Raw genomic sequence first — 25,365 nt, forward strand, 5'->3', positions numbered from 1 at the left:
GCAGAGATTTAAAAGCTCGTGTGAGTGTGAGTTTTCATCAGAGCTGCCTCCTGGTGTTATTACTGCAACAATATTATTTGCTATATTCCTCCATTTTAGGTGCCTTAAGTTGAAATCCCCCAGGAGCAAGATGTTGGGTGCAGGAGCTGGAAGATTTTCCAGACAGTGGTCAATTTTTAACAGCTGTTCCTGGAATTGCTGGGATGTTGCATCCGGAGGCTTGTAGACTACCACAATGACTAGGTTTTGGTTCTCGACCTTTACTGCTAAAACTTCCACTACGTCATTTGAGGCATTAAGCAGTTCTGTGCAAACAAGTGACTCTGCAATGTACAGGCCAACCCCCCCCTTTTGCCTGTTCACTCTGTCACATCTGTATAGGTTGTAACCTGGGATCCATATTTCGTTGTCCAAGTGATCCTTTATGTGGGTCTCAGTGAAAGCCGCGAACATTGCCTTTGCCTCTGCAAGCAGTCCACGGATGAAAGGTATTTTGTTGTTTATTGCTGGCTTTAGACCCTGTATATTTGCAAAGAAGAATGTTATCGGACTGGTGGTATTGTTGGTACTGGGGGGGGATTTTTTTTCCGGCATTAGTATCTGTATCTGTTGGTTTGGAGTGGAGGCCATCGACTGTGGTTCCACTCCAGGAATGACTGGATTTGGTGTACGATTTCTGCCATTTCCTGCCAGTTTTTTTTCCTTCCTGGTACTAAAAAACCTCTCCCTCTTGAGTGGCTGTGGCTACCCAGGTTTTCCCATGGCCTGGATGTTTTGTATCTTTTTGTCCCCTTTAGATGGTATGCCTGGCAATTTAAGTTATAGCACAGTGGCTGAAACACTTAAACAACAACTTACGACGGCGTTTCGGTCCGTCGTGAACCACTGTCACGAGGAACATGTAGAAGTTAGGTATGATTGATAGCATGGGATACCCAGGTGCTAGGCAGAGTACTGACACTGCTTTCTTAACGTTGTTTAACTCGTGTATAACTACACGTTTGTTTTAGGGTGAGAGGTAGGCAGGTGTGTGAGGGTTGTGGTGTCCTGTGAAAGTCAGAGAGGGAATTACTGCAGGTAAATACCGGTGAGCTGCTCCAAGCACGCCATATTGAATATTACTGGTGGCAGGAGTGTGGTGGTCCCAGTATTACTGGTGGCAGCAATATGGTGGTCCCAGTATTACTGGTGGCAGCAGTGTGGTGGTTCCAGTATTACTGGGGGCAGCAGTGTGGTGGTTCCAGTATTACTGGTGGCAGCAGTGTAGTGGTCCCAGTATTACTGGTGGCAGCAGTGTGGTGGTTCCAGTATTACTGGGGGCAGCAGTGTGGTGGTTCCAGTATTACTGGTAACACTTGTGAGCTTCCTTCTGAAGCTTCTGCTCCCAGCTTTCTCACAGAATTGAAGTAATTGTGGGAGGAGCGTGAGAAACTGGTTGTGGGGTGTAAGAGACGGTGGTACAGAAGATAAGCTGGACATGTGAGTGACTGAGGTCACTGTCATGGGGAGTAGCTATTAGTGTTGGAGGATAGTGGTGGTGTTGGGGAGTAGGTATTACGTAGTGTTGGAGGGTAGTGGTGGTGTAGGGTAGTAGGTATCACATAGAGTGTTAGCGGTGGTAATGGTGTGTGTGTGTTGTTTAATACGCTGCTAGCAGCAACAGCCTTGTTGACTAATAGATCAATAGACCCCTGGTTGTCTTCAAGAGGGAGCCGGACAGATACCTCAAGTCAGTGTCGGATCAGCCAGGCTGTGGTTCGTACGTTGGACCACGTGCGGCCAGCAGTAACAGCCTCGTTGACCAGGCCCTGATTCACCAGGAGGCCTATTCATGGACCGGGTCGCGGGGGCGTTGATCCCCGGAATGCCCTTCAGGTTGACCAGACACGAAACAGACATGTGTAGCCCAGGAGTGTTAGTTACAAGGTGTCAAAGGCACTTGTCAATAGTGTGGTAGTGTGTCAGTGATAATGGTGTGTCAGTGATGGTAGTGTGTTAGTGGTGGTGGTGTGTTTGTGCTAGTGATGGTGGTGTGCTAGTGATGGTGGTGTGTTAGTGGTGGTGGTGTGTTTGTGCTAGTGATGGTGGTGTGTTAGTGGTGTGGTAGTGATGTGTTAGTGATGATGGTGTGTTAGTGATGATGGTTAGTGATGGTGGTGTGTTAGTGATGGCGGTGTTAGTGACAGCATAGTGAGAGTGCCACATGGGGTGAGAGAGTGCCACAGGGGATGAGAGTGCTAAATGAGGTATTATTGCTTGGTTACATCCAGTTGATGTCAGTAACAAGAAAGAGAAATCAGTGATGTCAGTAGAAAGACGCACGTACCAAGAAGTCAGACGTCACTGCGGCTAGACCAACACGTACAGTAAACTACGTGCGTTAGTAACTACAAAAAGTGATCCCATAACTTAGCTAAATAACGTCGAGATTGTTGCAGCCCCATCATGTAATTGATGGAGGTTCGTGACAGGGCAGAAATTGATGGTGTCGGCAGCTTTTATTGATGTCACAGGTTTTAACTGACTTTTTTTTGTTTCACTTTCGTTACTGTATGAAAACAGATGTGGACCTGTGATGAATGGTTTGAAAAACCGACATGTTGAAGATTGAGACACTTATGCAGCATATGGGAATCTTTATTCAGGAAACGTTTCGCCACACAGTGGCTTCATCAGCCCAATACAAAGAGGAAGGCGTAAGGAGAGGAGGAGAATGAGGTAATCAGTCCCTCAACCTGGAGTCGATGTGTTCAGTCCATCAATCTTGTAGAATGTGACATTCTACAAGATTGATGTGGACTTGTTTCATCTTAGGTAGTTTGTGGGACTTAACGAGTGGTTAGTTCTTTGTGGCTCTAAGTGAATAGTTGTTACTGGGTCTAAACAAATTATTATTATTATAGGCGCTAAACCTACAAGGGTCTGGGATGTGACTCAGGAGGGGGAGAGAGGGGGGGAATTTACATGCATATACGAGGATTGAGGATGTATTGTTTTGTGTTTCTGGTGTATTATTGTATGTTTCTGGTGTATTATTGTATGTTTCTGGTGTATTGTTGTGTGTATGTTTCTGGTGTATTGTTGTGTGTATGTTTCTGGTGTATTTGGAAGTGTATGATCGTTCACATAACATATTAACAAGATTGTGTTGAGGCCTGTTCTGGGACCGGGACGCGGGGACGATGATATATACATGGCGATAACATGTGAATGAACACGTTGTACCAGTGTTGAACAGCACCTTCGTTCTTCTTTCTTCCAGGATGGGGAGAGGATGTTCATCGGAGCCCCGGGAGCGTTCTACTGGCAGGGTGAGACACTCACTGTTCACTTGTTCTCTTCAGTTGTTCATCTGGGTGTAAGATACGCACACGTTACTCCTACACACACACAACACACACACACACACACACACACACACACACACACACACACACACACACACACACACACACACACACACACACACACACACATCAACAACATCAACATGTGCCTAGGACAAAATGGTAACTAACACACACACACACGTACTCATATACAACAGGCCTAGTGTCTAATCGACATGTGCCTAGGACAAAATGGTAACTAACACACACACACACACACACACACACACACACACACACACACACACACACACACACACACACACACACACACACACACACACACATCAACATGTGCCTAGGACAAAATGGTAACTAACACACACACACACGTACTCATATACAACAGGCCTAGTGTCTAATCGACATGTGCCTAGGACAAAATGGTAACTAACACACACACACACACACACACACACACACACACACACACACACACACACACACACACACACACACATCAACATGTGCCTAGGACAAAATGGTAACTAACACACACACACACGTACTCATATACAACAGGCCTAGTGTCTAATCGACATGTGCCTAGGACAAAATGGTAACTAACACACACACACACGTACTCATATACAACAGGCCTAGTGTCTAATCGACATGTGCCTAGGACAAAATGGTAACTAACAGACACACACACACACACACACACACACACACACACACACACACACACACACACACACACACACACACATCAACATGTGCCTAGGACAAAATGGTAACTAACACACACACACACGTACTCATATACAACAGGCCTAGTGTCTAATCGACATGTGCCTAGGACAAAATGGTAACTAACACACACACACACACACACACACACACACACACACACACACACACACACACACACACACACACACACACACACACAGGGGTCGGTCCTAGGACCAGTGCTATTTTTGGTATATGTGAACGACATGACGGAAGGGTTAGACTCAGAAGTGTCCCTGTTTGCAGATGATGTGAAGTTAATGAGGAGAATTAAATCTGATGAGGACCGGGCAGGACTTCAAAGAGACCTGGACAGACTGGACACCTGGTCCAGCAAATGGCTTCTCGAATTTAATCCTGCCAAATGCAAAGTCATGAAGATAGGGGAAGGGCACAGAAGACCACAGACAGAGTATAGGCTAGGTGGCCAAAGACTGCAAACCTCACTCAAGGAGAAAGATCTTGGGGTGAGTATAACACCGAGCATGTCTCCGGAAGCACACATCAATCAGATAACTGCTGCAGCATATGGGCGCCTGGCAAACCTGAGAACAGCATTCCGACACCTTAGTAAGGAATCATTCAAGACACTGTACACCGTGTATGTCAGGCCCATACTGGAGTATGCAGCACCTGTTTGGAACCCGCACTTGATAAAGCACGTCAAGAAACTAGAGAAAGTACAAAGGTTTGCAACAAGGTTAGTTCCAGAGCTAAGGGGAATGTCCTATGAAGAAAGATTAAGGGAAATCGGCCTGACGACACTGGAGGACAGGAGGGTCAGGGGAGACATGATAACGACATATAAAATACTGCGTGGAATAGACAAGGTGGACAAGGACAGGATGTTCCAGGGAGCGCGCGCGCGCGCGCGCGCGTCTCTGCAGTAATTTGTATTTCCAGAAGAGTAACTTTAAACTGATCTTAAAATTACTATTATAGAGATGCTAATTGAAATATATACTAATTTCTAGTAAAGAATGATCAGATGCGTGAACCCTTTGTCAGGCACGTAACACTATAGTGTTATGTTTCTTTATGCCTTTTAGGAGCCTTCCAGGGACTCCTGCAGTTTTTGACATAGCCTCTGTCTAATAGGGGAACTCTTCCTCATTCAATAGTAACCAATCAAAAAGCTCCCCTAGGTAGGCCCTTCCTAAGTTTAATGAGGGACTGAGATGTAAGTCGTGTCGTTCTTGGTCTAGGAGTGTGTGGTACATGACCCTCTTCCTAGTGCCAGTACTAGTAAGAACCATGACACACAACTTTATACTGTGCAAGAAGTACTAGTAAGAACTACAACACTTATACTGTGTAAGAGGCAGTATAGCAGATACACTGCAAAATAAGGGTTGACAGAGTGGTAGATGGTTGGAGTGACGTCAGAGAAGAACCAGTGTGTCAGAATTTGTTTAAAATTTACAATGACTTATACGATATATCTGTAAGTCTATAAAATTCTAATTCTATTGTTTACATATAAATCTGTTGGTAATTTATCAGTCCGGCTCAGAGAAACAACAGTCACCTAATTCAGGTTATATTAAATCATGTCTGGTAAAAACCAGGTCGCGGAGACTCAAGCATAGCAGGAGAGGAGTCAGGTCATGCACCACAGAGTCAGGCCACAAAGGATATAGGAGGTAGGTCATAGCTCAGAGGGGAGGTCAAGTCCCGTTAGGTGAGACTAGGTGACCAAGGGAAGAAGTGTTCTCAAAGCTTGTAGCGGAAGACACTACTATTACAGGTGAGGTAGTAGTGTAAGAGGCAGGTCACAGGTCGTCTCGCTCCACCTGACTCCTCAACCACCTCTACCTGGAGGACCCCTCAAGGAAGGTTCCTTGATGTTGGTGAGGGGCTCTTGATTTAGGGAATTGGATCTGTGCTCCAGTTCCCCAAATTAAGCCTGAATGCCTTCCACATCCCCCCCCCCAGGCGCTGTATAATCCTCCGGGTTTAGCGCTTCCCCCTTGATTGTAATAATAATAATAATAATAATACCTGGAGGACCGTCAAGTGAGGAAGGGGAGGTGCTGAGAGATGGAATAGCAAGTTGGAGGTGCTGAGAAATGGAATACGAAGATGAAAGTGCTGAGATATGGAATGGGGAGAAGTGCTGAGAGATGGAACAGGGAGATAGTGTCACATGATATAGGGACGCCATTACCGTCACTATAATGGAAGTTATCATATATTGGTATAATGGGAGTCGTCAGGAACAAGGGGTCAGTGGCGCAGCCAGGATTTCAATCTGGGGGGACCCCCTTAAACCAGGATTTTAACCTGGGGGGAGCTTAAGCCAGGATTTCAGTCTGCCTTAATATCATAAAAAGCTGAAAAAAATCAAAGAACCCGTCTTTAATAACACTATTTTCAGTATGCATGTGAAATTTCTTCACATACATATTGTTTAGTGTAATACAGTGAAGATTAGCTATTAAAAAAAAGAAAATTATTTGTATGGGGGGGAGCTTGCGCGGGGGTCTTAAGCCCCCATAGCCTCCCGTGGCTGCCCCACTAAGGAGACTCATCCTCACCATGGATGATGGAGTCTTAAATATAATACTCACTAGTGTTGACAATTCCCACCATTGTAACAAGATAATGGTAGTGTATAATGGTTTGTATAATACCGGATGTAGTTGCTTGAAGCTGGTTCTTCTGGGAGGGGGGAGGGGGAAGGGGAAGGGGCGAGGGTTACAGGTGTTCTATGAGCCGCGGGAGGTAGAGGATGATAAACAGTGGGAAACAGGACGAAGAGAAGTTATGGGGACTCGAGAGGACATCATGGGTAATCACTGTTAGAGATACGAGGAAAATACATTAACTCAGCAATATGCACCACTAGAGGTAATTAGATTTGAGCCAAGGCAGGAGAGGGTAGCTTCATTCCTTGGATCCAAAACCTTTTACTAGCATCAAAGGACTCTCTTGAAGGAAGGGGCAAGTTGAATTTCGATCCATCGTCCGCTGCACAAACATTAAGAGATATAATTCTTCATTTGTTAATACCAGAACAAGACACAGTGGGTCGCTCCCAGAGAACCAGGTTCACTACTCCGTCATAGCAGGTCACAAGTGGCATGATATACGAGTTGTGAGCACTCTGTGAGTGCCACTTCCTGACTCCAGGTTGTACGCCTCAGCAGAACATTTAATTTAATGACTGCTACTTCCCCCAAGTTCCTTGTCAGTTTAGTTGAGTTTAACAGGAACGACGCTCATTTCACTATTCTTTGATAAGGTTAACGATGTTTTCTATTGTTCCGAAACACAGAAGGATCGTGTCTGAACTAAAAACGTGGTTCTCAGAGGCACTCGCACTTCTAAGATACCATAAATGAGTTATGCAATCTAAGACACCTAACTAAACGAATATTCTACGTGTATACATTCCCACGCTCAAACCTGCCAGCGTGAAGCTCAAGTTACAAATAGGCCTGCCTGACATATTTCAAACACGGGTTGAGGACGTATCAGCGCCGGTTATAAATCATAGGTCCACTCAGAGGCTTAGAACACACAGGCCACTTGCTTCATCCCTCCTCAGTTTTTACTCATAATTCACAACACTCCTGAAGTTCCTTGAAGTGTACTTTTTTGGAATGTAGATGAGAAAAGTACATCATAATGTACACATGGAAAATACTGGAGGGATTGGTCTCAAACCTGCACACCGAAATCACTCCATTTAATAACAAGAGGCGGCTTGGCAGACGGTGCAGAATACCTCCGTTAAAAACAGGGAAACGAGTACACTGAGAGAGAACTTAATAAGTGTTAATTAAGAGTCCACGACGCTTCATGCATAAGAGGGATTACCAGCAAACCCCTGGCTGTCTTCAAGTGGGAACTCGACAAATTCTTCGAATCAGTCTCTGATCAGCCGGGCTGTGATACATAGCAAACAGGAGGCCTGGTCTGGGACCAGGCCTCAGGGGCACTGACCTTCGAAAGTGACTCGAGGTAACCTACTGGTAATACACATATTAAATCAAATAATTCTTTTCCTTCCCTTTCCTCTCGCCTCTTCCTTCGCCTCTCTTGCTTCCCTCCTTTGCTCCTCGTCTTTTTCGTCAGCACTCTTGCCTCACTTTGAACAAAGGTGTACCTGGCAGGAGGCGACCACTTTGTGTAAACAAAGTGGAAACATGTGGTAAACATGCTGGTCGGTCCCTTGAGGTTTACTGGCGCGCTCTCTGCTGAGTCATCTTCCACTATCAGAGCACCATCCTGTAAACATATGACCTCATGTAAATAAACCAGGCTAAACAGAGAGAGAGAGAGAGAGAGAGAGAGAGAGAGAGAGAGAGAGAGAGAGAGAGAGAGAGAGAGAGAGAGAGAGAGAGAGAGAGAGAGAGAGAGAGAGAGAAAAGGAGGAATGGGGAAGGGAAAGAGGGAGGTGGTGGGAGTGTCAGTGAGCGTGTTTTCAGTGTTGTATCTTCCCTTGGAATAACATTATCCTGTCACTTGTTAATTTTTTAAGGCCTACTGTATAATATTCATTGTAATATATACATCATTTGTCTACTGTATATATACATTTGTAACACTGCTCATTGACATTAATTTTGATAATTTTCAGCTTTATTGTTTGTGTTATATAGCTCTAATAAAGCAACCCATTGTATTTGTTAGCTAATTAATGTAATCAGTTGTATTTCATGTGTGTGTTTGCCAATCCATCAAGGTAAGGCATTAACATATAATTATTTGTAAATAACATTTATGGCGGCTAGTGGTGCCGTCATGAAGTGTGGCGCACATTGAGTGTTGTTTACTGTTGCAGGCCAGGCCTGGATGGCGCGGCTCAAAGGTAACCCGGCCCATCATTACTCCACCAGCTACCTCGCCTTTTCCATCTGTTATTTAGTTGCACCACACACTATACACCATCTTCCTTACTCCTGTCATACTCACATCCTTACTGGGAGGGGCAGGAGGTGGTTTTAATGTTCCTCGTTGAGCTCCAGGTCGCGTCGTGTCTCTGCTGCTGCCGCCAACTTGACAAGTGAACAGCCAGAGACACGCTCTTGTACTTCGCCTTCATGAGACTTGCCTTACGGCCTACTTTGAGGCTTCTAGCACATTAATTAATTCTGGTTTTAATTGTTTTTATACGACAAGGAGCTAGCAACCCCAACCCAGTAAGTTTTCAGGGCCTCCTGGGTAGCGTTTATGGCCATCTTAATAACCTGCTACCAATATATTAACTTGACGAAACCCGGGTGGTCTCATGCGTTTCTGAGAGGCATTGCAGCAGTCATTCCTTTAGATTTTGTTTTCTTTAATTAAATATATTTGTTTTTATTTTACTCTTTTTCAATATTTCACTCACCGCATTTGCTAATGAGTACGTCCACTGCTTGTTTGATTTTAGTTACCAATGGACTGCACCGCTATATGTTTTTATTCATTTGTCCGCTAAAGGCAGGACGAGGCTGCATTGCTCGCTGGAGAACGAGTCAGTGTTCACACACTCGTCCATCTTCACATGTATATTAATTTACAGACGCAGACGGCAGAGCTACATCCGTTAATGTCACATCCTGTAGCTGTAACATTCTAGCATATAAGGAGAATATGGAAGTACATGTACAGTGTCCGTTGACACGTGTGTTGGTGATTGAGAGACCGAGATCTTTAGTTCTGGTAATGTCAGGTTATTTAATAACAGGCTTACACTTGAGGATGAAGCTGAGACGTCATCCTTTCATTAAGGTGTTTATAGAAGCCATGAAAGTTGGAACACACAGTTATCTAGTGCTATATAACAGTGCACCATAGACGCTGTATCAAATTAAACAGTATTTTCAGAACATTCTTATTTAACGTTTCCCCACCACATACATTTTGGGGCCAAGTCTCTGGGTCCGTTTTCTGGCTCTAATTTTTTAAACTACCGCCCATAGGATGGGTATGGAGTGCCTTAATCATACATCAGCCACAACATTACAGAGGTAGAATAATGTTAGTAGCAACATTCTAATGTCTTCACATAATCTGTCTTTCTAGCCGGAAGTTTTTTTAAAATTTGTATAACACGGTAGAGTCGTTTACTAAAATGAGAAGTTCAGCAATTAACGAATTTTTTTTATGCATACTTTTGACCAATTTTTTTAATACATGTAACAATAATAACATTATTTTTGCTTCTCAGATTTTTGCATTGTTCTTGCTTATTATATTATTATTATTATTATTATTATTATTATTATTATTATTATTATTATTATTATTATTTTATGGTTCTCGCCTTATTGTACTTGCATTTAAAATTTTCATTAGGCTTATCTAGTCATGTTTTTCATACACAATTTTGACTCGATGATATTTTGCTTAGCATGACAAATGTGTGCTTCATAGGTCATTCATGCATGAGAAAATAAAACTTCAGTCCCCCGTCTCTTTTAATTATTATAAAATAAATATTATCATCAAATAAATACTGATTTGCTGTCAGGAAATTGACGTAGATGCTGATTCTAATCCCATGTTTGTTCTCTCTCTCTCTTCCCCTTGTTTTGACGTGGCTGTCGCTGCTGTGAGCAGGTCAGGTCCACTCTCAGAGCCTTGTGACCAGGAACGAGTACGCCATGACCTGGGAGGGCGGTGCTGTTGATGATGACCAGTATCTGGGCTACTCTGTGGCAGTTGGCGACTTCTCTGGAGATGGCAGACAGGATGTGGCACTTGGGGTGCCTAAAGGCTTGAACTATACAGGAAAGGTGAGCTGGTAAGCGGAGGGCGAGGGACGGGATATTAGGGGTGTGTTTCAGGGGTGTTAGAGGAGCGTTTTAGGGGGAATTCAGAAGTTCGTAGGAGGAGGGCGTTATTGTTTTGACATTATTATTATTATTATTATTATTATTATTATTAAATTCATCAGGATTATTATTTTAATCAAATTAAGCGCTAAACCCTCAAGGGCTACACCAAACTCGTAAGCGTCATATAGCCCCTGTGAAATGCAAGGTCATCAGGTTTGATCCAAGGAAGGGATGGGAAGCTCCACTTCCTTGGATGAAGGGCACATGAGTAGCATCAATGTGGTGGAAGGTGCTGGAACAACTTGGGATTTAAGAGTGTCATCAGTAACACAGGTTATCAGGTCTGTCAACGCTCACTGATCCTTCTGGGCTCTTGATGCCCCTGCGAGGCTCTTGATTCGAGGAATTCAAACTCTCCTGGTAAACTGGTAGTTAAAGGTGAACTAGTAATGTTGGTAACATTACCCACAATATGTTAGGTAAAAGGACACAAGTGCAAGTAATGCAACATTTTATTGTGGCAACGTTTCGCTCTCCAGGAGCTTTGTTAGACCGTTACGGCTTGAGAAACGTTGCCACAGTAAAATGTCGCATTAGTTGCACTTGTCCTTTTACCTAACGAAGGTAAACTAGTCTAATGTTTCCTTAGCTACCAAACTAACGCATTAACCAGCGTTATCAAGTAGGTATGGTATGGTAGGGTAAAGTAAGCTAAGGTATGGTAGGGTAAAGTAAGCTTAGGTATGGTAGGGTAAAGTAAGCTAAGGTATGGTAGGGTAAAGTAAGCTAAGGTATGGTAGGGTGAAGTAAGCTAAGGTATGGTAGGGTAAAGTAAGCTAAGGTATGGTAGGGTAAAGTAAGCTTAGGTATGGTAGGGTAAAGTAAGCTAAGGTATGGTAGGGTAAAGTAAGCTAAGGTATGGTAGGGTAAAGTAAGCTTAGGTATGGTAGGGTAAAGTAAGCTAAGGTATGGTAGGGTAAAGTAAGCTAAGGTATGGTAGGGTAAAGTAAGCTAAGGTATGGTAGGGGAAAGTAAGCTAAGGTATGGTAGGGTAAAGTAAGCTAAGGTATGGTAGGGTAAAGTAAGCTAAGGTATGGTAGGGTAAAGTAAGCTTAGGTATGGTAGGGTAAAGTAAGCTTAGGTATGGTAGGGTAAAGTAAGCTAAGGTATGGTAGAGTAAAGTAAGCTAAGGTATGGTAGAGTAAAGTAAGCTAAGGTATGGTAGAGTAAAGTAAGCTAAGGTATGGTAGGGTAAAGTAAGCTAAGGTATGGTAGAGTAAAGTAAGCTAAGGTATGGTAGAGTAAAGTAAGCTAAGGTATGGTAGGGAAAAGTAAGCTAAGGTATGGTAGGGTAAAGTAAGCTAAGGTATGGTAGAGTAAAGTAAGCTAAGGTATGGTAGGGTAAAGTAAGCTAAGGTATGGTAGGGTAAAGTAAGCTAAGGTATGGTAGAGTAAAGTAAGCTAAGGTATGGTAGAGTAAAGTAAGCTAAGGTATGGTAGGGTAAAGTAAGCTAAGGTATGGTAGGGTAAAGTAAGCTAAGGTATGGTAGAGTAAAGTAAGCTAAGGTATGGTAGAGTAAAGTAAGCTAAGGTATGGTAGGGTAAAGTAAGCTAAGGTATGGTAGAGTAAAGTAAGCTAAGGTATGGTAGAGTAAAGTAAGCTAAGGTATGGTAGGGTAAAGTAAGCTAAGGTATGGTAGAGTAAAGTAAGCTAAGGTATGGTAGAGTAAAGTAAGCTAAGGTATGGTAGAGTAAAGTAAGCTAAGGTATGGTAGGGTAAAGTAAGCTAAGGTATGGTAGAGTAAAGTAAGCTAAGGTATGGTAGGGTAAAGTAAGCTAAGGTATGGTAGGGTAAAGTACGCTAAGGTATGGTAGAGTAAAGTAAGCTAAGGTATGGTAAAGTAAGCTAAGGTATGGTAGGGTAAAGTAAGCTAAGGTATGGTAGGGTAAAGTAAGCTATGGTAGAGTAAAGTAAGCTAAGGTATGGTAGGGTAAAGTAAGCTAAGGTATGGTAGGGTAAAGTACGCTAAGGTATGGTAGAGTAAAGTAAGCTAAGGTATGGTAGAGTAAAGTAAGCTAAGGTATGGTAGAGTAAAGTAAGCTAAGGTATGGTATGGTAAAGTAAGCTAAATTATGGTAGGGTAAAGTACGCTAAGGTATGGTAGAGTAAAGTAAGCTAAGGTATGGTAGAGTAAAGTAAGCTAAGGTATGGTAGGGTAAAGTAAGCTAAGGTATGGTAGGGTAAAGTACGCTAATTCAGGGAAGGTAAAATACAGTCAATTGAGGCAAGATAATACATGGTAAGGTAAGGTAAGGCAAGGCAGGATTTACCATTAATCATGTTCATCCTGAGGTAAAGTCTGACAAAAAATTCCCGAAAACTCTAGCAAGAATCACAATTTGTTTACTGAAAAAAGGTATGAAATATACTCTCCCTGTGTGTACAATAAGTGTAAAGGGAACAAGACTTTTCAGCACCCTCCATTCATCCATAAGGGTGATTATCAACATGCCCTTAGCTGAGGAACATGATAACCTCCTCACCCTAGTTGCTGATCAGCCGGGCTGTGGTGTTCAGGTGGGATTGCATATCGCCAGCACCAGCAGCCTGGTTGATCAGGCGGTCATCCAGGAGGCCTGTAGACAGATAACCCACACATAGAAGACTGAAACTTATGACGGCGTTTCGGTCTTACCTGGACCATTAATTAGTCACACAGGAGGCCAGGTTTGGTATCGAACCACAGGGACGCTGATTTCACGAACCCACCTCAGGGAATCTTCAGATATGTAAACAACGAAAGGTGCACACATTTTGGTGTGTATACACTGATATACACACCTGGTATACACACTGAGTTATACACACCTAGTATGTACAGAGATATACACACCTGGTATACACACTGAGATATACACACCTGGTACACACACTGATATATACACACCTGGTATACACACTGAGATATACACACCTGGTATATACACTGAGATATACACACCTGGTATACACACTGAGATATACACACCTGGTATACACACTGAGATATACACACCTGGTATACACACTGAGATATACACACCTGGTATACACACTGAGATATACACACCTGGTATACACACTGAGATATACACACCTGGTATACACACTGAGATATACACACCTGGTATACACACTGAGATATACACACCTGGTATACACACTGATATATACACACCTGGTATACGCACTGAGATATACACACCTGGTATACACACTGAGATATACACATCTGGTATACACACTGAGATATACACACCTGGTATACACACTGAGATATACACACCTGGTATACACACTGAGATATACACACCTGGTATACACACTGAGATATACACACCTGGTATACACACTGAGATATACACACCTGGTATACACACTGAGATATACACACCTGGTATACACACTGAGATATACACACCTGGTATACACACTGAGATATACACACCTGGTATACACACTGAGATATACACACCTGGTATACACACTGAGATATACACACCTTGTATATACACTGAGAGATAACCATCTTGTAAATACCTCTTTTTGTGTATGCACTTAAGAGATACATGCGTCTATATATATATATATATATATATATATATATATATATATATATATATATATATATATATATATATATATACACAACTTGGAGGTAAAGTACCAATAATAATACTGAGATATTACAGTATTAAGGTACTATAGTACCTTAATACTGTAATATCTCAGTATTAAGGTACTATAGTACCTTAATACTGTAATATCTCAGTATTAAGGTACTATAGTACCTTAATACTGTAATATCTCAGTATTAAGGTATACTGTAATATTACAATATTAAGGTAGTGAGGTAAACTTTAATATAAAATATTAAGGTAGTGAGGTAAACCTAATATAAACCACAACAGTTTTAGTAGGTGATGTGAGTGACTGATATTACTAAGATAAACTGATAAACAGTAATCAGTTTTATCTCTTTATTATGAGAGATGGAGTGGAGGTAAAACTGACAGTTTTATTAAAGCTTAAAGTTCCCCTCTGGAGGACTTAAAGATAACTAGTGCCTGTCACATATTCTTATTAACTTGAACTTATCCCTTGAATTACTAATAATAAGTGCATTTAAGTGGCAGTGTGTTTAAGTGGTTGAAAGTGTGTTGTTTTACTTATGTGAGGTTGTGGTATCAACCCTCTTATTACACTTATTACAGGGTACATGTCATGTCATCGGGTAGGGTTAGATGCTGGGAAGTGCAAGAGGTAGGTGCTGGGAAGTGCAAGAGGTAGGTGCTGGGAGGGGTAAGAGGTAGGTGCTGGAAGGGGAAATGGTAGGTCCCGGGAGGTGGTGAGAGGGGCGAAAGGCCAGTGCTGAGAGGGGTAAGAGGTAGGTGCTAAGGGGGAAAGGTATTCTCTGAGAGGGGGGAAGGGTAGGTACTGAGAGGGGAACTGGAGGTGCTAAGAGGGGGAAGGGGAAGTGCTGAGAGGAGAATTGGTGTTGAGAAGGGGATAAGTGCTGAGAGGGGGAAAGGTAGGTGCTGAGAGGGGAAGGGTAGGTGCTGAGAGGGGAACTGGAGGTGCTAAGAGGGGGGAACGGGAGGTGCTTAGAGGGGGGAACGGGAGGTGCTTAGAGGGGGGAACGGGAGGTGCTTAGAGGGGGGAAGAAACGTGCACAGACCTAATATAATCCTCACTTCAGGTCACTTTAAGTGTTTTCTTAATAATTTTAGTAGGAGGTTGTGGAGCGTTTCGCCCACAACACCTCACACAATATAAGAAACTAGTCCAGCACTGAGATATTTATTGAGGAGACGTTTCGCCCTTCAGAATAAATCACGTAAACACTCAGTACACATTTTATGTATCGCTGTGCCACGTATGATGTGTATTCCTTTGATGGGTTTCCAAGTTATCCTGGTGCTTGTTTGGTCAACCAGCCTGTTGCTGCTGGCGGCCCGCTGGCCCACATATCCAACACAAGTATACAGTACGTAATACATGTGTAAAGAGTCACGTATGGTGTGTGTGTGTGTGTGTGTGTGTGTGTGTGTGTGTGTGTGTGTGTGTGTGTGTGTGTGTGTGTGTGTGTGTGTGTGTGTGTGTGTGTGTGGAGAAATTGGAGAAAGTTCAGAGATTGGCATATAGATTAAGCCAAGATCTAAGAATAATAACCAACGAAAAATAGACTTCAGGAATTAAATCTTTTGAAACTGTAATGGTGGAGAATCAGAGGCGACATGATCACGACGTAGAAGAGCAAAGACAGACTATTTATATGGAGTGGTGCGATGACAAGGGGAAAAATAGATTGATGTTAAAGACACGCATGAGAGCAGTTAGAAAGTGAATCTGGATGTTGAAGTGGTGGAAGAAAATTCGGTACAAAGTTTTAAGTATAGGCATGATAAGGATCATGAGGCCAAGGATGTAGAGTGATGGTTCTTGAGTAACAGAAAGGCGCGCCCAGAAGCCGAGACTCGACATCTCTCCTCTACCAAGTGACTCTACACACTAATAATTTTTATACTTCCAGCAAGAAAAAGTGATGTTTGGGTGTGTTGAGAAGTATGTAGTTACATTCCTTCAAGGAGCGTATTTAACAAAGGCTCATAAATTATATCTTCCACAAGCTTTGGGCAAAATCTGGCCACTAGTTCCATATCTATGAGGTGTTTTGTGTTTTTTTTTTACAAGGTTGTCTACAGATTAAAATTTCTCACAGTTAGTGTGCAGTTGTACCAGTGAGTATTGAGACGAGGTCCGTACAAAGTATGTGGTGGTCGAGTCATTTTTTTTAAATCCCAAACTATAACCCCAGTGTCTGTATTTTAGTACTAAAGATGAGAGGAGTTTTCCCAGAGAGCAGCTGTGGTGGTGTCTTCGAAGAGCAAGTCATTGATGGGAAGCTCCCCCAGCAGTGAGCCACCACCTTGCTGACCATGTAGTACCTTCAGGGCCAGCGGAAGGCGCAGGTGCAGGCCAGGCAGAAGCAGCCCTCACAGAGATTTCTTGGCCGGAGAGCTGAAGAGAACCTGAACGGAGAAGAGCAGGCCGACAGCCTCCACAACCTCACCTGGCCACAGTGGTTTGAGCACACAGGTTTCCTCTTCCTGAGCAACGAACAAGTAGGGTACACTTTCATCAGCCTGTCAGAGGTGGCCACAATGCGGCCCTTGTACGGCTCCTTCGCCCTGGCGGTGGGCGAGTTTAACGGTGCCCCGGGGCAGGACCTTGCAGTGGGCATTCCTCGGGGACCCAACTTGAAAGGCGTCCTTACGGGCAAGGTATAGTTTCCAGGTGTGTGTGTGCATCAGTGCCCCGCCTCTGTGTTGTAAACTCTGCTCTCTGTAGCGCCTCCATCACTGCCCGGTCTACCAGGCCACCTTCGTCGCCTCCTACGGTAAGGTGTTGTGGCGTCTGGGTGAAGCTGGGACACTGCAGCATCTCTACTTGACTGCTGCTTCACGTAGACCATCATTACTTCCTGGATGTCTTGTATGGGCGGCCTTTTAACTTCTCTTCCCTTTACATTTTTCATTGCACAACTAGTCCATAAAGTGGAGACGAAAGTAGACGACGTTTCTGTTTGTTCTGGTCCATTATTAAGTATCGATGGCGTTCCAAGACAGACCGAAACGACGTCTAGTATCGTCTCCACTCTGCGGTTTAGTTAAATGTTTTAGCCACGGTATTTTTACTTTTATTCTTTTTCTTTTAATGTTTTGGCATATATTTTATTATCGATGTTATGTTGCATCCTTGTTTAGCATTTTGTCTTGCCAGTAGATATTAATGTTGCTTGTGTACTTCGATGTTTAATGTGTACTAAATTAATTATATCTCTCTCCCTCTGGGCTGTTCTACTGTTCAGTGTCACCATGTGTCACGGTGATGGTTGTCAGTAGCTAGTAGTTGTGTTGGTGTCGCTTGTGTGTGTGTCGTCACAATACGTCTCGGTAAAAGGAGCTTTTGGTGTCTCTTCCAGTGAATCTTCTTTCTTAAGAAAGCTTTTGATGTTTATGGCTTTCATTGTATTTTTTAAGAAAGCTTTCGGTGTTTGTATTCTGTTGTATTTTTAATTTATGACCACGTTAATTACATTGTATTTTTTTGCTTTTGTATTTTTTTTTGTTTGTTTAGATTTATTTCATGCTTCATAAATTATATGTTATGATAGGTATGATTTATTCAGACATTTTAATTAGTTACCCAATGATAATTTCCTCACTTTACAGAGCTTATGACATGTCTGTGAAGAGGTTTGTTGTTGTGTGTGGGTATCTTGCAGTATTCAAACTGGACACCAATACTGAGTCTCAATCTCTCTCCCTCTGCTTCTGTTATTATTTATTTGAGGGAAATGGACGCAGTTGCATTCACTTAGGACACCTTTATTGAAGACGTTTCGGTCCTCGAACCTTGACAAACATTCAAGGACCGAAACATCTTCAGGAAAGGTGTTAAGTGAATGACCCTCAAGTTGTCGACAGTCATTTGCCTTCTTATTACTGTTATTTATTTTTCTGACTTGTCCTTTCAATGACCGCAAAACACTTCCAACAAGAAATGTTCTTGTATTTACGAGACATTTTTGTTACATTTATAAATAATTGTTGGTATATTCACCAGTCGTTGTTATATTCACACATCACCTTATACCAGGAGTTTCGTGTCATCCTGTCTTTCTTCTGTATCACCAGTCCCCTTCATTCTATCTTTTCTCTCGCCTTTCCTCCCATCCTGTTGTCTTTCCTGGTTATTTTATTCTTGAGTTTACATATTGATTCATAGTGAATTCCCTCCTGGGTGTGAAATTAAAAGAGAAACATGGGTCAGACTTCAGAGATCACGGGTGTGTCCTGTTCCTTGTCTAGCTTATGTTGCTGCTGCATTGGCTAGATTTTTTTGTTAATTTATTTTTTTATTTTAAATGTGCACTATTATTTTTTTCTTACATTCATGATAAATTGAATTTCACACATGATAATACACGTTGGGGCTAATGAGTCTGAGATTATTCTGGCCATGAAGGTAGCCGGGAAGGGGGTGGGACAAGTCATAATACAACAAGGTGAAGGTAGTTATTACCTAAAGTGTAAATAGTTTCTGTTATATTCTTAACACCCTTAACATGCTACTACACAGGTGTAGAGAACACCACATGTGTCCACTCAGATGATGCATGTCCAACATAACATCACTCGCAGCAGCCTCTTTAGTAGCACATTCTCAGCTTTAGGTGGGGTTCACATCTTTAGAAATTACCTCCTCCGGTGTTCTACAGGAGCCTGCTGCACAATACTAAAAAGTAACAATATACAGTTAATCCAAGAGACCTTTTAACTAGTATGTCATGCACAACTTCTAATTTATATGATCTTCCTGCCTACCTGGAGGGTGTTCCGGGGGTCAATGCCCCCCGCGGTCCAGTCCTTGACCAGGCCTTCCTGTGGATCAGGGCCTGATCAACCAGAAATTATTTTCAGTCTACCCCACAACCCCAGTCATTCCGGGGCAGAAACTTCCATTTCTCAGTCTTCCCAGCCTTTGCTGTATACAGTCTCTCTAGGACCAGACCTCTATTACGGCACTCCTCTTTCCTCCACCCGAGCTTCATCACTTGGTGAGCTGCAACTAACCCTGCACACCCCTTTACAGACTTGGACTTCCCACAGATCGCACTCTACACACACGAGCTGCACCCCCTGCAGAATATCACTGGCTACCAGCTGGGCTCCTATTTCGGCTACAGTTTGGCCGTGGTCGACTTCAACAACGACGGCCTCGACGACATTATCGTTGGCTCTCCGATGTACACTGACTATAAGGACAGGGAGATGAAGTTCGAGGTGGGACGAGTCCACGTTATGTTGCAGAACAAGGTGGTGAGTGTTCTCTTCACCACTCACTTTTGTCTTTTAGCTGTTATGCCTATATCATTATATTACAGGAAACACTAAATTTATGTATATCCCCAATCACATTCGTGTGTGTGTGTGTACTCACCTAGTTGAGGTTGCAGGGGTGTGTGTACTCACCTAGTTGAGGTTGCGGGGGTCGAGTCCGAGCTCCTGGCCCCGCCTCTTCACTGATCGCTACTAGATCATTCTCCCTGAGCCGTGAGCTGAAGAAATACTTCCTAACATCCCTGTGATTCATCTGTGTCTTCAGCTTCCAACTGTGTCCCCTTGTTGCTGTGTCCCATCTCTGGAACATCCTGTCTTTGTCCACCTTGTCAATTCCCCTCAGTATTTTGTATGTCGTTATCATGTCCCCCCTCTCCTCTCCTGTCCTCTCAGTGTCGTCAGGTTGATTTCCCTTAACCTCTCCTCGTAGGACATACCTCTTAGCTCTGGGACTAGTCTTGTTGCAAACCTTTGCACTTTCTCTAGTTTCTTTACGTGCTTGGCTAGGTGTGGGTTCCAAACTGGTGCCGCATACTCCAATATGGGCCTAACGTACACGGTGTACAGGGTCCTGAATGATTCCTTATTAAGATGTCGGAATGCTGTTCTGAGGTTTGCTAGGCGCCCATATGCTGCAGCAGTTATTTGGTTGATGTGCGCTTCAGGAGATGTGCCTGGTGTTATACTCACCCCAAGATCTTTTTCCTTGAGTGAGGTTTGTAGTCTCTGACCCCCTAGACTGTACTCCGTCTGCGGCCTTCTTTGCCCTTCCCCTATCTTCATGACTTTGCACTTGGTGGGATTGAACTCCAGGAGCCAATTGCTGGACCAGGTCTGCAGCCTGTCCAGATCCCTTTGTAGTTCTGCCTGGTCTTCGATCGAGTGTATTCTTCTCATCAACTTCACGTCATCTGCAAACAGGGACACCTCAGAGTCTATTCCTTCCGTCATGTCGTTCACAAATACCAGAAACAGCACTGGTCCTAGGACTGACCCCTGTGGGACCCCGCTGGTCACAGGTGCCCACTCTGACACCTCGCCACGTACCATGACTCGCTGCTGTCTTCCTGACAAGTATTCCCTGATCCATTGTAGTGCCTTCCCTGTTATCCCTGCTTGGTCCTCCAGTTTTTGCACCAATCTCTTGTGTGGAACTGTGTCAAACGCCTTCTTGCAGTCCAAGAAAATGCAATCCACCCACCCCTCTCTCTCTTGTCTTACTGCTGTCACCATGTCATAGAACTCCAGTAGGTTTGTGACACAGGATTTCCCGTCCCTGAAACCATGCTGGCTGCTGTTGATGAGATCATTCCTTTCTAGGTGTTCCACCACTCTTCTCCTGATAATCTTCTCCATGATTTTGCATACTATACATGTCAGTGACACTGGTCTGTAGTTTAATGCTTCATGTCTGTCTCCTTTTTTAAAGATTGGGACTACATTTGCTGTCTTCCATGCCTCAGGCAATCTCCCTGTTTCGATAGATGTATTGAATATTGTTGTTAGTGGTACACATAGCACCTCTGCTGTGTGTGTGTGTGTGTGTGTGTGAGTACGTGTGTGTGTGTGTGTGTGGGTGTGTGTGTGTGTGTGTGTGTGTGTACTCACCTATTTGTGGTTGCAGGGGTCGAGTCCTAGCTCCTGGCCCCGCCTCTTCACCGGTTGCTACTAGGCCCTCTCTCTCCCCGCTCCATGAGCTTTATCAAACCTCGTCTTAAAACTGTGTATGGTTCCTGCCTCCACTACGTCATTTCCTAGGCTATTCCACTGCCTTACAACTCTATGACTGAAGAAATACTTCCTACTATCTCTCTGACTCATTTGTGTCTTCAACTTCCAATTGTGGCCTCTTGTTTCTGTGTCCCCTCCCTGGAACATCCTGTCCTTGTCCACCTTGTCTATTCCACGCAGTATTTTATATGTCGTTATCATGTCTCCCCTGACCCTCCTGTCCTCCAGTGTCGTCAGGCCGATTTCCCTTAATCTTTCTTCATAGGACATTCCCCTTAGCTCTGGAACTAACCTTGTTGCAAACCTTTGTACTTTCTCTAGTTTCTTGACGTGCTTTATCAAGTGCGGGTTCCAAACAGGTGCTGCATACTCCAGTATGGGCCTGACATACACGGTGTACAGTGTCTTGAATGATTCCTTACTAAGGTATCGGAATGCTGTTCTCAGGTTTGCCAGGCGCCCATATGCTGCAGCAGTTATCTGATTGATGTGTGCTTCCGGAGACATGCTCGGTGTTATACTCACCCCAAGATCTTTCTCCTTGAGTGAGGTTTGCAGTCTTTGTCCACCTAGCCTATACTCTGTCTGCGGTCTTCTGTGCCCTTCCCCTATCTTCATGACTTTGCATTTGGCAGGATTAAATTCGAGAAGCCATTTGCTGGACCAGGTGTCCAGTCTGTCCAGGTCTCTTTGAAGTCCTGCCTGGTCCTCATCAGATTTAATTCTCCTCATTAACTTCACATCATCTGCAAACAGGGACACTTCTGAGTCTAACCCTTCCGTCATGTCGTTCACATATACCAAAAATAGCACTGGTCCTAAGACCGACCCCTGTGGGACCCCGCTCGTCACAGGTGCCCACTGTGATACATCATTACGTACCATGACTCGTTGTTGCCTCCCTGTCAGGTATTCTCTGATCCATTGCAGTGCCCTTCCTGTTATATGCGCCTGATGCTCTAGCTTCTGCACTAATCTCTTGTGAGGAACTGTGTCAAAGGCCTTCTTGCAGTCCAAGAAGATGCAATCAACCCACCCCTCTCTCTCTTGTCTTACTTCTGTTATTTTATCATAGAACTCCAGAAGGTTTGTGACACAGGATTTGCCTTCCGTGAATCCGTGCTGGTTGGCATTTATACTCCTGTTCCGTTCCAGGTGCTCCACCACTCTCCTCCTGATAATCTTCTCCATAATTTTGCATACTATACACGTCAATGACACAGGTCTATAGTTTAGTGCCTCTTTTCTGTCTCCTTTTTTGAAAATGGGAACTACATTTGCTGTCTTCCATACCTCAGGTAGTTGCCCAGTTTCCAGGGATGTGTTGAAGATTGTGGTAAGTGGTACACACAACATATCTGCTCCCTCTCTAAGGACCCATGGAGAGATGTTGTCCGGTCCCATTGCCTTTGAGGTATCGATGTCCCTTAGCAGTTTCTTTACCTCCTCCTCATCTGTATGTATGTCGTCCAACACTTGTTGGTGTATTCCTTGTTGGTGTCCCCATCTGGTCTGTCCCCCCAGAGTCCTTCCTGTCTCTACTGTAAATACTTCCTTAAATCTCGTGTTGAGCTCCTCACATACCTCTTGATCGTTTCTTGTGAGTTCCCCACCTTCTTTCCTCAGCCTTATCACCTGGTCCTTGACTGTTGTCTTCTTCCTAATGTGGCTATACAGCAGTTTCGGGTCAGATTTGACTTTCGATGCTATGTCGTTTTCATACTGTCTCTGGGCCTCCCTCCTTATCTGTGCATACTCGTTTCTGGCTCTTCTACTAATCTCCTTGTTTTCCTGGGTCCTATGCCTCCTGTACCTTTTCCATTCTCTGTTGCACTTAGCTTTTGCCTCCCTACACCTTCGGGTAAACCAAGGACTCGTCTTGGTCTTCCTATTATTTCTGTTTCCCTTGGGAACAAAACTTTCCTCTGCCTCCTTGCACTTTGTTGCCACATATTCCATCATCTCGTTTACTGATTTTCCTACCATTTCTCTGTCCCACTGAACCTCCTGCAGGAAGTTTCTCATACCTGTGTAGTCCCCCCTTTTGTAGTTTGGCCTGTCCCCTTCAGTTCCTGTTCCCTTCTCCACTTGTAACTCTACTATATAGTCAAAACTCAGAACCACATGATCGCTAGCTCCAAGGGGCCTCTCGTAAGTGATGTCCTCGATGTCTGAACTGCTCAGGGTGAACACAAGATCCAGTCTTGCTGGCTCATCCTCCCCTCTCTCTCTGGTTGTGTCCCTGACATGTTGATGCATGAGGTTTTCAAGTACCACATCCATCATCTTTGCTCTCCATGTTTCGGGACCCCCATGTGGCTCCAGGTTTTCCCAGTCGATCTCCCTGTGGTTGAAATCGCCCATTACCAGTAACTTTGCTCTGCTCGAGTGAGCTCTTCTTGCCACCTCAGCCAGTGTGTCCACCATCACCCTGTTGTTTTCTTCGTACTCCTCTCTTGGCCTCCTGCAGTTCTGTGGTGGGTTATACATCACTCCAATGACTACTTTATGTTCTCCGGACTGAATTGTACCTACAATGTAGTCTCTTTCTCCAATCATGTCCATGCCTTCCATTTCCTCAAATCCCCATTGGTGTTTTATGAGCAGTGCAACCCCTCCTCCCCCTCTACTCCTTCTATCTTTCCTCAGGATCTGATATCCTGTTGGGAAGATTGTGTCTGTTATTATCTCAGCGAGTTTTGTTTCTGTGACTGCTATGATGTCTGGGGATTTTTCACTGATTCTTTCATTCCACTCCTCATGTTTATTCATTATTCCATCCGCATTTGTGTACCAAACCTTTAGTTTCTTTTCTATCATTGTGGTCATGCAAGTGTATTGGGGTTGGGGGAGGGAGAGCCTTGGTGGGGGCCTATATGGGGCTGTGGTGTAGGTGGGGTATGTGCTGATGGGGGTGGGGTCAGAATGCCCATAAGGGACAGCTGTTGGGGTGAGGTTTGTGATAAGGGGGTTGGTGGCAGAGGGAACAGTGAGTGGGTTGGAGTATAGGTTGCTCAGTTGCGTTGGGAATGTCGCGGGTGGGGTCTTTTGGTGGGAGATTCTGTGGGGTGTGTTTGCCCTTCCTCCTGTGTCTGGGTCCTGCTCATTTTCATTGCTTCTCGTTCCTCCTTGCGTCTCTGTACCCTCTCTTTCAGTGTAGTCCTTTCTTCTTGTGTTCTGTCGCGGTCGAGGAATACTCTCTGGTACCCCTCTTTGTCTCTCAGTCTTGCTTTCTCTTGCAGAATCCTGATTCGAACTGATTCTTCCTTGAAAGTTACTCTGACAGGCCGTATCCTTCCACTTGCAAACCACCCAATTCTCTGAAAATTTGTCACCTGGGTCATATTGCCCTCCCCTATTGTTTTCATGATGTCTTCAATCATTTTTTTCTCCTCCTGTTTTATTTCTTCAAAGTTGGCCCCCTTGGCTTCTTGGAGCCCGTACACAAAAACTGACCTCGCCCTTTCCTCCTCCCACTGAGTCTCCATCTGCTTCCTCTGAGGCATTTTGTTTCCTTCCATTGACATGTTCTTGCCTTCAGTCCCTGTCATATCTGAAACATCTATTCTTAGTGGACTGTCTTTCCTGGCCAGCTGTCCCTTGCTACTGCAGTTGGCTGTTAGAGCCTCTGCATATAACAAACCTTCATTTTCTTCGGACCTGTCGCTTGATCTTAGTGTGCTCATCGTCTTTTCCCTGGCCCCACGTGGGTCTGATAGGTCCTTCGTGTACGTCATGTCTCCGTTGTTGCTTACCATCCCCTTGTCTGCGCCTGACTCTGAATTTCCATCATT

The 25,365-nt window shown here is 44.0% G+C and overlaps 1 protein-coding gene across 1 annotated transcript in view; it reads left to right on the forward strand.

Annotated features, from left to right (window-relative positions):
• LOC128685785 (integrin alpha-PS2) overlaps nucleotides 1–25,365 on the forward strand; it is a gene marked incomplete in the record, with an annotated part of 489,877 nt that overhangs the window by 391,217 nt on the left and 73,295 nt on the right. The window contains 5 exon segments of the mRNA XM_070085511.1: nucleotides 3,263–3,311; nucleotides 8,914–8,940; nucleotides 10,677–10,852; nucleotides 16,889–17,218; nucleotides 19,610–19,819. Of these exon segments, the coding sequence (XP_069941612.1) occupies nucleotides 3,263–3,311; nucleotides 8,914–8,940; nucleotides 10,677–10,852; nucleotides 16,889–17,218; nucleotides 19,610–19,819 (792 nt within the window).

Source organism: Cherax quadricarinatus, chromosome 1, assembly GCF_038502225.1.
Source record: "Cherax quadricarinatus isolate ZL_2023a chromosome 1, ASM3850222v1, whole genome shotgun sequence".
Classification (NCBI taxonomy): domain Eukaryota; kingdom Metazoa; phylum Arthropoda; class Malacostraca; order Decapoda; family Parastacidae; genus Cherax; species Cherax quadricarinatus.